At 53.4% G+C, this 16,513-nt stretch overlaps 7 protein-coding genes across 7 annotated transcripts; 5 read left to right on the forward strand and 2 right to left on the reverse strand.

Moving 5' to 3' along the window:
- Positions 1-313: 313 nt before the first annotated feature.
- On the forward strand, positions 314-2,656 carry N7474_004341 (putative respiratory complex assembly protein Rmp1; the record flags this gene model as incomplete). The annotated part of the gene is made up of 1 exon (XM_057195756.1): positions 314-2,656. One exon carries the CDS (start codon positions 314-316, stop codon positions 2,654-2,656), a length of 2,343 nt encoding a protein of 780 aa, XP_057053152.1.
- Positions 2,657-2,984: 328 nt separating this feature from the next.
- Positions 2,985-5,373, forward strand: N7474_004342 (phosphatidylinositol-3-phosphatase YMR1; the record flags this gene model as incomplete). The annotated part of the gene is made up of 3 exons (XM_057195757.1): positions 2,985-3,008; positions 3,085-3,532; positions 3,728-5,373. 3 exons carry the CDS (start codon positions 2,985-2,987, stop codon positions 5,371-5,373), a joined length of 2,118 nt encoding a protein of 705 aa, XP_057053153.1.
- A 539-nt stretch (positions 5,374-5,912) lies between these two features.
- N7474_004343 (40S ribosomal protein uS3) lies at positions 5,913-6,988 on the forward strand (the record flags this gene model as incomplete). The annotated part of the gene is made up of 3 exons (XM_057195758.1): positions 5,913-6,066; positions 6,213-6,526; positions 6,662-6,988. The coding sequence occupies 3 exons, from the start codon at positions 5,913-5,915 to the stop codon at positions 6,986-6,988; spliced, it is 795 nt and encodes a 264-aa protein (XP_057053154.1).
- A 491-nt stretch (positions 6,989-7,479) lies between these two features.
- Positions 7,480-9,728, reverse strand: N7474_004344 (phenylalanine--tRNA ligase subunit beta; the record flags this gene model as incomplete). The annotated part of the gene is made up of 9 exons (XM_057195759.1): positions 7,480-7,643; positions 7,699-8,507; positions 8,560-8,801; positions 8,855-9,121; positions 9,176-9,305; positions 9,359-9,435; positions 9,498-9,517; positions 9,580-9,620; positions 9,676-9,728. 9 exons carry the CDS (start codon positions 9,726-9,728, stop codon positions 7,480-7,482), a joined length of 1,803 nt encoding a protein of 600 aa, XP_057053155.1.
- Positions 9,729-10,408: 680 nt separating this feature from the next.
- N7474_004345 (protein phosphatase 2A structural subunit TPD3) lies at positions 10,409-12,702 on the forward strand (the record flags this gene model as incomplete). The annotated part of the gene is made up of 9 exons (XM_057195760.1): positions 10,409-10,471; positions 10,540-10,645; positions 10,705-10,856; positions 10,911-11,402; positions 11,459-11,573; positions 11,629-11,773; positions 11,827-11,927; positions 11,977-12,314; positions 12,364-12,702. The coding sequence occupies 9 exons, from the start codon at positions 10,409-10,411 to the stop codon at positions 12,700-12,702; spliced, it is 1,851 nt and encodes a 616-aa protein (XP_057053156.1).
- Positions 12,703-13,104: 402 nt separating this feature from the next.
- Positions 13,105-14,063, forward strand: N7474_004346 (ferric reductase-like transmembrane domain-containing protein; the record flags this gene model as incomplete). The annotated part of the gene is made up of 2 exons (XM_057195761.1): positions 13,105-13,408; positions 13,462-14,063. 2 exons carry the CDS (start codon positions 13,105-13,107, stop codon positions 14,061-14,063), a joined length of 906 nt encoding a protein of 301 aa, XP_057053157.1.
- Positions 14,064-14,205: 142 nt separating this feature from the next.
- N7474_004347 (putative alpha-1,3-mannosyltransferase) lies at positions 14,206-15,919 on the reverse strand (the record flags this gene model as incomplete). Its single annotated transcript, XM_057195762.1, has 3 exons — positions 14,206-14,630; positions 14,682-15,722; positions 15,790-15,919. The coding sequence occupies 3 exons, from the start codon at positions 15,917-15,919 to the stop codon at positions 14,206-14,208; spliced, it is 1,596 nt and encodes a 531-aa protein (XP_057053158.1).
- Positions 15,920-16,513: the final 594 nt, after the last annotated feature.

Below are 16,513 nucleotides of genomic sequence, written 5' to 3' on the forward strand. Positions count from 1 at the left end.
GGACTCGACAATCGAGACAAGAGCTGTTAGTGGTGAATGATGGCTGAGATGGAATTACCCATATCCTTCCTCCGTGAACCTTTTATATACATCCTGAAGGGTTCGGACATGGGCAAAAGTGGAAATGTCCGGCTTCGAAGCCCCGAGGAATTTCGGAGTCGTGGAGAGTTGGAGAAATAGTACAAGATGACTGTTTAGGGTTAGCCTTGCGCGAGTGCTGCCTGAGGCAATTCACTGTTCTTTATCTCCGGCAGAAAAAGTGTTGATCCGCCTCGACTTCTTGTCCAAGACCGCGCAAACCCCGAATACCCCGATGCTTCGCCGTCCTTCGACCAGCGCATCAGGGCTCCTGGGATTCCAGTCCCGGTTGTGTCCCCGATCGCTGCTGCGGACGTCTTGCGGGCATGATGTCTTTACTCGGCTTCAGAGCACTTCGAGTGCGGACGATGATCAACCACACTACCGTCATGATAATTACGAGCGCCGATGGAACTGCCGCCCGCAAAGACAGAAGCGACCGTCGCCAAGTCAACGCGTTACGCTCAAGACGGAGGTGCTTGGAGAACACAAGGAGGTTGTGGTCGTACCGCAACGCAGCCGCCGCAAGAAGCGCCAGCGCGACCCTCCACCGGTGGCAGCGAATGACGATACGGAAAGACCAACGCTTCATTCCATACTTGGCGATTTAGAAGAAGAAGCTTCGCCACTTGTCGATGGTGCCGTCAGGGAGCGAATTGAGGGCTGTCGCGGGTTGTTCGACGTTGGTCAGAAGGTGTCAGTCCCCGATTGGAAAGACATACGGTTAAACCTGTCGTCGTCCTTTACGCGGAAACAACTTTTGGAATACCTCGCAGAGTACGCACCCCGTGCCTCGGGAGATGACGGCAGTTCGCGACACGCGTGGGCCAGTGCATGGAAGCCCGGGACCTCTGTGTTCATCAGCACCGAAGCAAGAACTGGCGATCGTGCCTCCGATCGAATTGCGGCATCCAAGGAGCTGAAAGGGAAGGCTCTTTTAGCTGAACGAATCCTTCGGGACTGCTGGCAGATGTCCACGATCAACGAGGTTGGCCAGGTGGACATTCGCTTGCCGGCCCCATTTATTTGTTTGCTTTTGAATGCAGAGCACTTTTCTTTCGACAACCTGGCCAATCTCCATGATGCCAGCATCGATGTTACGCAATCCCTGGGTCTGGTGAGAGTCGTTGGCAAGCAAAGCGCTTGTGAGCATATCCGCGAGACCATTCTGGATGTCACTACCCGAATTCGTGATGAAGATGTTGATTTGGGTCATGACGTTGCGGAAGCTGGCAACCTATTCAGACAGGACTTCCTGGAGTGGGTCAATCGGACCTACCAGGTGGCCGTGGAGCACGAATTGAACGTCCCAAGAAAGATCATCTATCTGGCCGAGAACAAATCGGGCGCAGATAATGCTCGGAGAACATTGAACCTTGCGATCAATGCTACGGCACCCACATTAATACCTTTCTCGACCTATTTGCCCTCCTCAGAGCCGGCCAGCGCTTATAGTTTCGACCCCGAGGCCAATGTGTCGTGGTTCGATCGACAGAAGCAATGGTTTCGTTGGGCCTTGTCATCCGCTCAAGCCATGGAGGCCGAGAAGCTTGCGACCCCGTTCTTTGACAAACACCAGTCTCAATTGTCTGACGAGCTGCTAAAACTTCTTCGGCTTTCTTCGGTGCCCACGACGCGCGGGGCCAGTATCCATGAATCGATAACGGCAGCTGTCGGGAAATGTCTTTTTATGCGCAAAACCCCTTCCCTCACCGAAGCACCCATCAATGCCTCCCAACTCGGCCGAATGGCTCTTCCGCGCACCTTTATGGCTGCAGTACCCCGCGCTGCATCTTTTCTTGACACATTGTCTCCGATCGGTCTCGGCGAAGGTGACGAGCCGTATCGAATCCGTTTGACACCGACGTCTAAGAGCGCCGATTCTTTGCCGCCACTTGATATTGGATTTGATGTGAATATCAAACTTACCGGGGATATGGAACAGGCTGAAGTCGATCTTGAAATCCGCAGTGTGAAAGCCATCCTCATGAATAATAGCGTCGACTACTTGCTTCCTGAAAACGGTCTGGATCTTCGATTTACTCGTCACGTCTACCGTGACCTTCTGGCAGGCTCCGAGAACCCTTATGGCTTTCTGAGCCACCAAGCGATGTTGCAGAGCATCAAGACGTCGCTACAGGGCCTCTTCAACCCCATTACTAGCAAGAAATCAGTGGTGCTACCACCATTCTGTCATATCATGCTGCCGCGTGAATTGCTTAAACCAGAAATTTCTGAGGAGATGACTGATCAGGGAGGCCATGATCCTGAGGACCACATCTCCGCCGAATACATGCTTCCTCCATTCAACGATACGCAAAGCATTGCTCTTCAGCACTTTGATTTCCAGGGCCGCCAGTTAACTAGCCGCTTCTACGGTGGTGGACCATTCCTTGCAGCTCAGGCAACTGATCTCTTCGTGGAAATGAAGATCCCGCAAAGGCAGCCCACATCCGAACCTGATGATGTGCTTCAGGAGACCCTTGATCGGGATTTCCACTCGTTCTACAACACCGCCTGTGACATGGCCTTTGAAGTCCACCGGACCCAGCCAGCAGAGGAGGAGGAGCATATTTGAATGAACTCCCAGCATTTGTACAATAATAACATGTAACTATATTTAATCTAACAACTGTATACTATCGTGCCGTTCAGTAGTTACGGTAGTCACCCCGGGAGGGTTCCGCAAACCCGTTGCCCCACCGATCCAACCACCTCCGAACACCGACAACAACACCTCGTCCCTCCCTCCACACTCCCTCCTTCCTTCACACCGAACCTCGGATCAATTAGCATCTCCTTATACACACACTGCTCACTATTCTGATCTTACCTATTCCATCCGCATCGGCTGCCCCTTCACCACCGAGAATGAAGCACATGTGCACGCAGTGATCCACGGCGGCATGGAGAGAACACGGGTGGCCAAGGTAGGCACCGATAGCAGTGGATTCTCAGCAAACAACCCGACTAATCGCTTACTGATCCTCTCTCTGTGTTGTTCAGGTTGACAATGTGACCTTGGCTCGGCATGGGGAGCAGGTTGATGGCACCCTGCATCTCACTCCTCACCACCTTATCTTCTCGTACCTCCCCCCAGTGTCCAGCGAGGACCAGGCCAAAGGTGTTCCCATAAAGCCCCGCGAGCTCTGGATCACCTACCCGATCATCGCCCTCTGCACCCTGCGTCCCGCTCCCGCTGCGTCCCGCCAGCCCTCCTCCATCCGCCTGCGGTGTCGAGATTTCAACTTCTGCTGTTTCTACTTTACAAACGAGACCAAGGCCCGCGATGTGTTTGATAGCATCAAGCAATGGACTTGCAAGCTGGGCCGCATGGACAAGCTCTACGCCTTCTCTTACGTACCTGTTCCGCCGGAAGCCGACTTCAACGGGTGGCAGTTGTATGATCCGCGCAAGGAGTGGGTGCGTCAAGGTGTTGGAAAGGAAGGCCAAGGTCAGGGATGGCGCATCTCTGAAATAAATGTGAATTACGAGGTGGGTTGATCTTCTGTTAAGCTGCTGGTCGTTTGCTGATCGAGTGATCTCCAGTTCTCTCCAACCTATCCGGCCCTTCTACCCGTCCCTTCGTCTATCTCGGATAACACACTCAACTATGCTGGAAGATACCGATCGCGAGCCCGAATCCCAGCCCTCACATACCTCCACCCGGTCAATAACTGCTCGATTACAAGGAGCTCCCAGCCGTTGGTCGGGGTGCGTCAGAACCGCAGCATCCAGGATGAGAAGCTGCTAGCTGCTATTTTCTCAACTTCTCGCTCAGAGAGGCCGTTGGCAAGCTTTATACAGCCTAATCTGGAGAAAGAGGCGTCGGACTCCAGCCAGAGCATTGGGGAGACGATACCGACAGACCCAGAATTGACAAATGCAGAAGAGATAGAAGACGATATGATTGCTGCTGCTCGTGGGGATTCGGAAGAATCGTCTTCGATTTATGGAGCGCAGCAGAGCAACTTGATTGTTGATGCGCGGCCTACAGTCAATGCCTTTGCCATGCAGGCCGTGGGCCTGGGTTCCGAGAACATGGACAACTATAAGTTTGCCACCAAAGCTTACCTGGGGATCGACAACATTCATGTCATGCGGGATTCGTTGAATAAGGTGGTGGACTGCTTAAAGGAAACAGACGTGACACCTTTGGGACCGAATCGCGACCAGCTCGCCCGAACCGGCTGGCTGAAGCACATCGCTGGCATCTTGGAGGGAGCCGGACTGATCGCTCGCCAGGTGGGCCTGCAACACTCTCATGTCTTGATTCACTGCTCCGACGGTTGGGATCGGACCAGTCAGCTGAGTGCCCTGAGTCAAATCTGTCTTGATCCGTACTATAGGACGTTTGAAGGATTTATGGTCTTGGTAGAGAAGGATTGGCTTTCGTTTGGTCACATGTTTAGACACCGATCGGGCCACCTGAACAGCGAGAAATGGTTCCAGATCGAGAACGAACGCATCGGCGGAGAGGCTAACCGTGGGTTCGGCGAAGGCGGCGGTGCCGGCAAAGCCCTCGAGAACGCATTCCTCAGCGCAAAGGGCTTCTTTGGCCGGGACAACACCAGCCGCGACTCCTTGGCCGACTCCGATGGGGAGCTTCAAAGTTACGACTCGGACAGTCCTGCGGCTCGAAAGGTTAGCTCCTCACCTCGGAGCACCGTCGCAGAGAAAGAGATCACAAAGCCGAAGGAGACTAGCCCGGTTTTTCACCAATTCCTGGATGCCACATATCAGCTCCTCTACCAACATCCGACGCGCTTCGAATTCAACGAGCGTTTCCTCAAGCGACTGCTCTATCAGCTCTACGCCTGCCAGTACGGCACGTTCCTATTCAACAACGAAAAGGAACGCGTCCAGTCGAGAGCAAGCGAGCGAACCCGCAGCGTATGGGACTATTTCCTCTGTCGGCGCGAGCAGTTTACGAACCCGCGCTATGACCCAGTGATCGATGACCACCAGCGCGGCAAGGAGCGTCTTATATTCCCTCGAGTCAACGAGACTAGATGGTGGGCTGAGGTCTTCGGTCGCGAAGATTCAGAGATGAACGGGCCCCGGCCTACTGATAGCCCGGCTACTAAACGAGCCCCGGTCGTGACAGGCATCGAGACCGCCAACCACTCCGTCGGCACTGCAGCCCCGGGAAAGTCTACTGTTCCCACCGCTACCTCGTCAGGGATGGCGACTGTGACCGCTGGGATTGCGAATTTGGCGTTTCCAAAGAAGCAGGAGTCGGAGTCGGCGGCGGCAGATAAAGGGAATGAGGAGTTGGGCGTGGAGATGCAGTAGACGCGGGGAATTGACTAGTTTTTTCCGGGTTGGTTACATGACTGGACATATTCACGACGAGACGTATGTTAGTACACGGCGCTTCTGGGGTGGATGGGCGTTGCATAGTTCGAAGTAACGCGAAAGAGTCTTTCCTCCAAGGTTCAGAAAGGCACCTCTGTACCTAAAACTACATGTACTGGTGATCATGGTATGAAATTGTTGAGACAAGACAGGCCGCGAGCTATCATGGTGTGAATCCAGCAAAATACATACAGGGTATAGCTCCAGGAGGACTACTCGAGAGCAGGAAGCACCAATCTCTCTATGCCAAGAACGAAGCCCTAACTGATCCGTTGATGCCTGAGTGCCTTATCGCCCGATCTATCAGGTATCAGATTGACAAGCGAGGGTTGAGCCCTAGCCCAAACAGGCAAGAGCGAACGGCAACCAAAATCCCCACTGACCGAGAATCGTCAAAACTTGTGTGCTCAACTCTCGCCCTCCGTCGACAACCCCCCACCAATTCCTCACCCAACCAACCCAGGAATTCCGCAAAAATGGCCGCTGTCCAGGGAGCTATTTCCAAGCGCCGGAAGTTCGTCGCCGACGGTGTCTTCTACGCCGAGCTGAACGAGTTCTTCCAGCGCGAGCTGGCTGAGGAGGGATACTCCGGTGTCGAAGTCCGTGTGACTCCCACCGTCACCGATATCAGTACGTTCATTCTTTCCGTCAGGTGTACAGGTGCACAAAAAGAGGAGGAAAATACTGGCATTTGTGTGTGGTTTTGGGGGGAGGAACGACTTATACGGATGCAATCGAAATTTCAACCTTCAAGTACTGACCTTTGCTCCTTCTAGTCGTCCGCGCCACCCACACGCAGGAGGTTCTGGGTGAGCAGGGCCGCCGCATTCGCGAGCTCACCTCCCTCATCCAGAAGCGCTTCAAGTTCCCCGAGAACTCGGTCTCCCTCTATGCCGCCAAGGTCCAGAACCGCGGTCTGTCCGCCGTCGCTCAGTGCGAGTCCCTCCGCTACAAGCTGCTGAACGGTCTCGCCGTCCGCCGTGCCTGCTACGGTGTCCTCCGTTTCATCATGGAGTCCGGTGCTAAGGGTTGCGAGGTTGTTGTGTCGGGCAAGCTCCGTGCTGCTCGTGCCAAGTCCATGAAGTTCACTGTACGTGCACGCACCCATTCTAGCGAGATGATCGGGGACGGGAAATTCATTTATGTTTCTTTCCCATTCTCCCGTCTTCATTTTGCACTTGGAAAAACGTTTCGAGGAGAGGATATCGGCTAACAACCACACCAGGACGGCTTCATGATCCACTCCGGCCAGCCCGCCAAGGAGTTCATCGACAGCGCCACCCGCCACGTTCTCCTGCGCCAGGGTGTCCTGGGTATCAAGGTCAAGATCATGCGCGGCTCCGACCCGGAGGGCAAGTCCGGCCCCCAGAAGACTCTCCCCGACTCGGTCACCATCATCGAGCCCAAGGAGGAGCAGCCCGTCCTGCAGCCCATGAGCCAAGACTACGGTGCCAAGGCCGTCGCTGCTCAGCAACTCGCCGAGCAGCAGCGTCTGGCCGAGGAGCAGGCCGCCGAGGCCCAGGGTGGTGCCGAGGGTTATGCCCAGGAGTGATCTTGTTTAACGGCTTTTTTGTTTCATAAACCTTTTATCCCTTCCATACTTCTGGAAAGCAAAATAAAAACTACGATATTCCAAAATCTGCTCGCCTCTACTCGTGTGGCCTTATTGAAGGGTTGGTGTTTCTCTTCTGTCCTGATTGGAATGGAAATGCAGGAGCTGTAGTGATGTAGAATTCTGTCCTTGATGGCCTAAAAAATTGCCAAGGATTGATGACGCTGGAACTGAATAGACTGTTAACGGATGTATATATATCCAGTTCCCCAAGAAGCGTTATAATCAAAGCCCGCAAAGTATCCCTAGGCAAAATATATCTTGTCTGTCATTGAAGAATCTATATACCAACAATTGTTTTAAAATGTAAAAAGTTCAGTTTTAAATTTTTTTGGACATCATTGCTCTATTGAAAACAACATTCAACTTGACTTCATGCCATCGTCTACCTGAGTCACAGGTATAGAAGCGTCAACTGTCAGGACACTAGCTCACAGAAAAGCCTCGATGTTGATCTCTAGGGTGCTGGTTGGGTACTTGAGCTCGTACTTCTCCAGCACGGTGGGGTGCAGGATGCCAAAGGAACCAATGACAAGGTCCTTGCCGCCGATGCGGGCGTGGATAGAGGCGGCGTGGCCATGGAAGTAGGTTGGCTCTGCAAGAAGGGGATATGGTTAGAGACTAAACTTAAAAAAGACGGAGGGACATACCATCCAGTTCTTTGATGTAGTACTGCGCATCGCTCATGGCGGCGTTCTCGAGGCCCTCCTCGCCGGTGATGAAGGCGCTCTTGAGCATGGCCATCACGCGGTCCAGGAGACCGTGGACGACTTCGAAACCACTAGTCTTGCCGTACCAGGCAGCGGCGAAATGGCGCTCGTTGCGGCTCTTGCGCTCCAGCGACAGGTCCTTGAAGGCAACATCGCTGACCTCGAAGACCTTCATCGGCACGGAGTGGCTCTTGTTTTCGCGAATGGTTTTGAGCAGGCCAGGGAGCAGGCTGGTGCGCACGACCTGGAACTCAAGGGTCTTGGGGTTGGCAAGCTTGACCGCGGTGTTGCCGTCGTCCTTGCGATTCAGCCAGGCGAAGTTCTCGTCGTGCGAGCACAGGATCAGCGGCAGAACCTCTGACCAGCCAGCCATGGCGGCCTCCATGCGCACAATGTCGGACAGCTTGTTGATGGGGAGAGGCTGGGCGATCGTACCGGACTTGCTTGGGAAAGACCTTGGTAGGTTGTTGAATCCGTAGGCGATGGCCACATCCTCCATGATGTCGCATTGGTGCAGCACATCAGCGCGGGTCGGGGGAATTTCGATCTCAACGGTATCTGTAGAGGTGGTGGACGGTTTTGCGCGGTATGCCATCTTTCGCAGGCTGTTACAGACATCGACCGGAGTGAGGGTCAGGCCACAGCATTGGTTGATGTAGGTAACATCAGCCTGGGTGATGCGCGGGGAAATGTCCGGGGTGATTCGGGTCTGCTTGTTGTGCTCTGACACGATTTTGACGGGCTCAATTCTAGTGAAAAATGAGCCACAGATATTTAGTCAATAGGAAGGAGTTTGCGTACGTGAACGGCTCCGAAGTATATTGGGAGAACATGGTGACCATCATCCGGTTCACGATTTCAAGCTTTGTCTGGTCCGTGGCTGTAATCTCAATGAAGATATTGGTCGTGTTCAATGTAATCTTGGAGTGGTCACCGTTGATAATAGGAGGCAGGGAGCAGACGGTCCGGTTCGCGTCGTAGATGACCGGGTAAACTGGAGAATCCCGAATGATATGTAGGTACTTGCCCAACTGTTGGTGTTTCTGGAGCTGGGTGTCAATAACTATCAGCTCAAGACGTCAGGAAGCCAATTTACCTCGTAGAAATTCATCAATTGCTCTGCATCCATCTCCTGAGTCTGGTTCAACGGGGCAAACTTGATGTCCTTGGGCGGCAGAGCCTCGTAGGTGAAGGGTCCCTTGACAGTATCCAAGTCGTGGGTTCCAATCGAGACCAAAGTCCGTTGCCGTGCCAGGTTCTGGTGCAGCTTGTCTTGGAGCGCAATGAAGGAGTCATAACGAGCCTGGTCGAACTTGATTCCCCGCAGAATCGCACCCGACACGTACGGCCGAATCTTCGTCGTCTACCCATGGAATCAGTATGCGCGGACTAGAATCACTCCCGGGGTTGCACGCACATCTTCCTTGACAACGATTGTCTCCAGGGCTCCGCTCGCCGGTTGGGCGAGCTTGTAATCTGGGAGAGATACCCGGCCCAGGAAGATGTTGAGCATCAACGCAATGCCCTCGAAACACAGCAAGTCATATCTGCACACCGTTTTAGCCCTGCTTTCCGTCGCATGAAGTCCAATGGCGCATACCGGTTGGCGGGGATCTCGATCTTGAGTTCCGGCGGCACCTGCTTTCCATCGACGATCGGTCGGTCCGAGTCCGTGGTCTGTTAACTTTGGTGTTAGAGTCCGAGTGACAAGGGGGAAGGATGGTTCAGGGTGTTTGTACATCTTCGTCCAGCTCAATGCCTGTCATTGAAAAGCGCACAAGTTAGCCCGTGCCGGTCACCATGGTGGAATTGGGCACATACCAAACTCGAAGCACAGCTCATCGAACTCCTGCGTCGTATACCTAGCAGTCGGCCATTAGAGTGGTGCAGGAGGTGGGAATGAATAGCGCAACATACTCTCGGCCCAGCTCCTTGAACAGGGCGGCCTTGTCGACCGAGATGGTAGGCATGATGAACAATACTCTCGCCGTAAACTGACTGAACGGACCGAGACAAGACAAAGTGCGAATGACTCCGATATTTTGCCAGTCTCCACCGCCACCCCTCTATTTGTGACGGTGACCGTATTTACGGGTTTCTGCCCGCCAGACCAACACTGCCAGTGGTATTTCACTGACCGCGCAAAGCTCATGAAATTGATGGCTGTTCCCTAGGTATTTTTTATCATTTATCCCTTTGCTCTCTTCCAAACAACAGCTCATTGCATTTATTTCCCCCTGCTTCTTCAATCTTTGGTGGATTGGACGGTTCTGCTCAGTCGAGGTTCGTGCGCTCTCTCTCTCTCTCTCTCTCTGCCTTTGGTCTGTTGTTGGTGCTGCCGCCCAAAGCCCCCACGAACACTAAACCTGGCTCCGGCCTCGATCTCGCCTCAACCACATCTTTGCTTCCCCTCCAACCACCATCCCCTTGCTCCCACCCTCCGCGCGCCCGCAACTAATCTCGCGCGAGGTCTAGGTGCCCTACTCGTCCTTGTGTTCATGAAGGCGCCTCCGACTCGCCTCGTTCAATAATCCCTGTCTCGCTGGCCCCGTCGTGACCCCCCTCCGATATCAACCCACCCACTCCCAGCACTGGGACATCCAAAAGTGATTTTCTTCAATCTCCTTCAGTATCCGATCACACATTCGCGATGGAGGGCCCAACCGAGAACGACGAGCTCTACCCCATCGCCGTACTCATTGATGAGCTGAAGGTATGACGACGCCCTTGCTTGTCTGGCAGGAAAGTGTTATGGGCAAAACTCACACCTCAACTCCATAGCATGACGACGTTCTTCTCAGACTCAATGCTATTCACCGTCTATCCACGATCGCCCTCGCCCTGGGGCCCGAGAGGACCCGGGAGGAACTCATTCCATTCCTCGATGGTCAGTCTCCATTAAAAAACAACCTTCCTGTCTGAACTTACCTGACCTATATTCGCTAGACTCCGTCGAAGATGAGGACGAGGTGTTGACCGCACTGAGTGAGGAACTGGGCAACTTTACAGAATACGTTGGCGGCCCGGAATACGGGCACGTACTCCTCTCCCCGCTGGAGAACCTGGCGGCCATCGAGGAGCCTCTGGTGCGAGAGAAGGTAGGGCAATCGAAATTGCATAGCGAGAGACATTTTGCTGATGGACCGGGCTAGGCTGTGGAATCCCTTAACAAGGTTGGCGACCTGCTGTCAGAGAGCCAGATCGAGGAGTACTTTGTTCCCCTTGTCTTCCGTCTTTCCAAAGCAGATTGGTTCACTTCGAAGGTCTCGGCAACGGGTCTTTACTGCACGCCGTATCGGAAAGCGACCCCCGCACGCCAGCAAGAACTGCGTCAGCATTTCGGCGCATTGGTACGCGATGAAACCCCCATGGTGCGGCGACAAGCGGCGAACAACCTCGCCAAATTTGTGAAGGAGATGGAGACCTCGGTGATTATCGACGAAATGATACCCTTTTTCCAATACCTGGCAGGTGATGATCAGGACAGCGTGCGCCTGCTTACGGTGGATATTCTTATCTCGGTCGCGGAGGAAATCCCCAAGGAGCAGCAGCCCAGCCATGGTGTTCTCTTGACATCGTTGCGGAGTCTGTTTGAGGATAAGAGCTGGCGCGTCAGATACATGGTTGCCGATAGATATGAAAAGGTCGGTCATCTGGCTTTCCAGTCTTGTGGATCAGCACGCGCTAATGTCCACAACAGATTGCCAATGCTGTTCACGCCGAGGTAGTGACTCGTGATATGGTGCCGGCCTTTGTCAAGCTGCTGAAGGATACTGAAGCGGAAGTCCGCACTGCAATTGCGGGCCAGATTCCAGGTAGGGCTTTGTTTTTGGCCCGTCCTTTCCGATCTAGTGCTCATATCGTGAATAGGGTTCTGCCGTTTGATCGATGCCGACACTCTGCTTAATGAGATCATGACTAGTGTGGAGGATCTGGTGTCGGACCCATCTCAGCACGTTCGCGCTGCCCTTGGTACTCAAATCAGTGGTCTTGCTCCCATCTTGGGCAAGGATGAGTGAGTTCTTGTCTCGAATCAATTGGATGCCATTCAATTGACCTTTACTCTAGGACGATTGCCCACCTTCTACCCATGTTCCTTCAAATGCTCAAGGATGAGTTCCCTGATGTTCGTCTGCATATCATTTCTAAGCTGGAGCAAGTCAACAAAGGTGAGAATTTCTTATGTCATATCGCGACCTTCTTCTAATTGTCTTGTAGTTATTGGCATCGAGCTTCTCTCCCAATCTCTTCTGCCGGCTATTGTTCAACTGGCCGAGGATAAGCAGTGGCGTGTGCGCCTTGCCATCATTGAATACATCCCTCTTCTCGCTAGCCAGTTGGGAGTCAAGTTCTTTGATGAGCAACTGAGCGATCTTTGCATGGGCTGGCTGGGTGATACTGTCTTCTCGATCCGAGAGGCGGCCACTCAGAACTTGAAGAAGCTCACGGAGGTATTTGGAGTGGAATGGTCCAAGAACTCTATCATCCCTAAAGTCATGGCGATGGGACAACACCCCAACTACCTCTACCGCATGACCACCTGCTTCGCCATCTCTGTAAGTCCCAGTACTGCTGTAATTTTTTACTAGCTGCTGACGATCCCAGACTCTTGCTCCCGTTGTCACGCTCGATATCATTGAAAGCTCGATCCTGCCAATTCTGGACCGGCTGGTGGAGGACGAGATCCCCAACATCCGATTCAATGTCGCCAAGTCCTACGCCGTGCTGATTGACACCCTGCGACGTCTGCCAGCGGACAAGACCCTGACCGAGGTGGAGAAGTCTGGAGAAACGGTCACGCCCGCACCGCAGAGTCAAGACCTTATCCAGCAACGGATTTTGCCCAGCCTGGAGAAGCTGCAGGGAGATGACGATGTGGATGTCCGGTACTTCGCCACGACTGCCAGCGGTAGCCAGGAGGAGGTGATGCAGACCTCTCCTTGAAGGTGAAGTCGGAATTGGACAGGTCTTCCACGCGGGCGGGAATTGGGCAAACAAATATGGGCGCCCGCCCAAACCCATTGGGGGCATTCTGTGTTAGTTTAGAGAATAGCCCTACTGGGATGAGATGTCTTCATGGCGTTGTTAATGTAGAGGTTTTGATCCCCATAAGCCATGTTGTAGTTTTGGACGAGTAGTTATTTACTAAAGAGGCCCATTTGTCAGCCGGTTCAATTTAGAAGCGATTCTACATCCACGCGTAACCTTAACTCGATGATGATGCCACATCGCTGATCGAGTGTACAAGCATTCGGTCGTTAAGCCTGGAGACAACAGCCAGCCATCCCTGCAATCAAAAGATACATATACATCCCGCTATATCGCACTGTCAACTGCGCGGAAGCCATGTCATCCCCCTGGCCATGGCATTTCGTCTCCGTCTCTGAAGACGAGAAACTGCGCCGCCGCGACTTGCTTGACCTGCGCGGCACCTACGCGCAGTGGTCCATACTTGCGGTGATAATCATCATCCGCATCTACCGATCCTTAACCACCGCGTCAGCGACCACGCCCAAACCGCGCCGCGGACCGACCTCCTGGTGGGATCTCCCTCTTGTCTCTGGGACCATCGAATCCCGAAGACAATATCTCATCTGCAGCATCTGGCTTGCGTGGCTTCTTAGTCTGTCGGTGTGGAATAGCGGGGATGGTATGTTCTCTCTCATCCTCCCTGGATCCTGAGCTTCATGAATCTCTTTATAGAACGAACGAAAACTGATAAGGATATGCCAGACTATCTCCATCTGACAAAAGCACTGGCCCACGTCGCCCTCTCCCAGGTCCCGCTGCAGGTCCTCATGTCACCGGCAGCATACATCTCAACCACGAAACCATCCGCCGCATCCATGGTTTCGGTCTTGACTTCACTCCCGCAGTCAATGCTAACGCCGTACCACCGTCTCTTTGGGCGAACAGTCATTTCTCCTCTTCTGCTGGGGCATGCGGTTCTCTACCTAGCGTTCTTCGTGCAGTCTAGTCACCCCGAATTCGGGTCCCTGCTCTTGAAACGAGTGCGTGATCTCGACGTGCAGTGTGGACTTCTCGCTATTTCTGTGATGGTGTCGATTTTATTGTATGTGCGGCCGCGTGCTGTTGTATCCAAGGGGGCGCTCCTGTCGTCATCACCGTTGGGTTCGATGCAAGACCGGAGGCGATCTTTTTATGTTGTGCATCTGTCGTTGGTGCTGGGGTTATGTCTGGCTGCGTACTTCCATGTGGCCCACGCGCAGTTTTATATGTTGCAGGCTCTGGGTGCTTTTGTGGTTAACGGGGTGTGTTCGTGGGTAATGGTGCAACGAAGTTGAGTATAGAGATAGATGATCTATTCTTTGGGTCTGTGGCGGGGCGGGGATAGTATAAATAGCCCTAGCAGAGACTTCGGATCTAGACAGGTTGATGAATATAAGACAGTCTTTGTTTCCATTTTACTTGGATATAGTTATTGTACTATGAGCTCGTGCTCTTCTCTCCCAATGCTCCCGTGCGCCTCCCTGAATCAATAGTCATTTCGAGAACACGCTTCTCCTTGTCGGAAAAGTCAAACACCTTGTTCGACGTGAGACAGCAAACGTTGCTGGTGCGCAGCTGCCACGGACTGTCATCGTTCACATATCCCTCCTCTTCCCTGATGAAAGATTCAAACTTGCCGGGCTCCTTGCTGGAAAATTTATTTGGTAGCAACCACCCATTGAACCAAAGAGGTCTGCCCGTCCGGTCAAGGTGCAGAAGCTGTGGTGCGCAGATGGTGTAGCTGTCGGATTGGCTGCTCGGCTCAGTCTTAGCAACTCCCATCGTTCCGGCACCGCCATCGTGGAATGCATAATCCGTGACTCCTGTAAGCTCCCAGCCGAGCCAAAACGTTTCCTTGTCACCTGTTTCTAGTCAGGAATTGTACCACTATATGAAGGAGGAGATGCTCTTACCAAAAAGCATGTCATACACGCCTCTAACCCCCCGCGCCGAATCCCCATCACGATCCGGCCCGTTCATGCGGGTGACCAGAAGAAGAGGCACAAAATGCCTCCATGTGTCGATGACCAAGACGCCTGACTCCTGCATATGGCCACTCTCACCGGTCCACAAACGGGTGTCCCTCACATTCTTGGAAACCGGGGGCGGAAGAATCCGCGTGAGCCATTCCTTCTTCGACTCGGGGAGAATGATTCGATCCTTGAAGAACAACGCCCCGGTCTCGTTGTACGCGGGGTCATCGAACAGGTCCGCTGGATTTTGCAGGAATAGAGAATCCGCGTCGATGAAGATCACTTCCCGGAAGCTGGACAGCAGCACCGAGAAGGGCTTGCCGGCCCACCCTCTCAATTCCCATCCCACGTCGTTGACCATCCGCCGCAGGTCCCGTGTTACCACGCCTGTAAGGGCCTCTAGTTGGGTCCGATATTTCGGTTGGAGGTCGTCATCGCCCAGATACATCACTTCGATCGGCAGGTGGCAGCCTAATTGGCGGAGAACCGGGATCGAGGTGAGCAAGTAGGGAGCATGGCTGTTCCCTGCGGTGAAAACCAGACCGCGCCCGCCTTGCGATAACTGGTGGCGCAGTTGTAAATGGTCCGAGAAGTAAGGCGCTGTCCATGGGAACAACAGGGTCGCCAGACGGGTAATAGTTGAGCGATAAGATTCGTAATATTGGATCAGTTCGGCGTGGCCCATGGAAAGCGAGCTGGCGATCTGAGGGTTGCGCTGTATGCGTTGGATCACATCGTCGCGGATAAATCTATTGTCGCCGATGGTGCTGATATGTAATGTCTCCCAGGCTTCGAACAGCTCCTTGTATTCGCGAGTGCGCAGTCCGAATTCTTTCAATCTCTCTTCTCCGGTGGTCCCAACCGGCTTCAGCAGCTTGTAGGTCTGGGATTCATCTGGTAGCAGCTTCACCATCCGAGACAAGCTCTCTGTGAGATGGTGATCCTCCGCTGCACGATTATCTTGCGAAGAATGCGAGGACCCTAGAGCATGAGATGAATGGTCAGCGCAGGTTCTTTCAGTTGGTTCCTCGTCGCAGCAGTGACTTACCCCCCAAGCCGATCAGAGTCCGATAACAGACCCATACCAAAGCGAGAATACAAGCAATCTGCACGAAGAGCCGTCTTTGCTGAGGTCGGGAATGCAGCGGCTTTTCTTTGAGCATGACAAATTTCCCCATGGCGTTGCACAAACCCACCGGGGCACCTACAATTCGTGGAGCATGGATTCTCAACAACCAAGAGGGACGAGAGAGGATCGAAAGGTGCGAAAAGAAATCCGTAAATAAGGAGGGGGGGGTTACATTTCAAGAAACAGCTGAGTCTGATTAATATTCTGCAGCGTCCAGCCGCCACCGGTAGACGGGGCCCGAAAACGTAAAGGATTGGCGCCCGCGTGTCCGCTTACAGGGCTAGACCAAGCCCCTGGTGCTTGCGTCTGCCTATGCCGTGAACCTATTTCTCTCGGCACAAGTTGCAGAGTCTCAGGGAGTGGTTGATGCAGTGAGCTATACATCGCATTATAGACTCTCCGGATGCTATCCGCTAGTTTTCATGTTGGCCTGATCAAAAAAAGGAAGAAACACCCCCCCGGGAAAACGTTTGCAGCTGGCCCTATGGTGAACAGCAGCCTACGCTCCGATCTCGTGCTGCATTCCAGTTGCTATTCTTCCTAATCCGGGGGCATGGACAACCAAATAGGACTCCAACCACTTGTTACGTCCTCTAGCATGACTACTCCTGTTCCTGTATTGCTGGATCGTGATTTGCTTTCT

The sequence above is a fragment of the Penicillium riverlandense genome (genome assembly GCF_028828495.1).
Source record: "Penicillium riverlandense strain IBT 135883 chromosome Unknown utg000003l_segment0_segment0, whole genome shotgun sequence".
Taxonomy (NCBI): domain Eukaryota; kingdom Fungi; phylum Ascomycota; class Eurotiomycetes; order Eurotiales; family Aspergillaceae; genus Penicillium; species Penicillium riverlandense.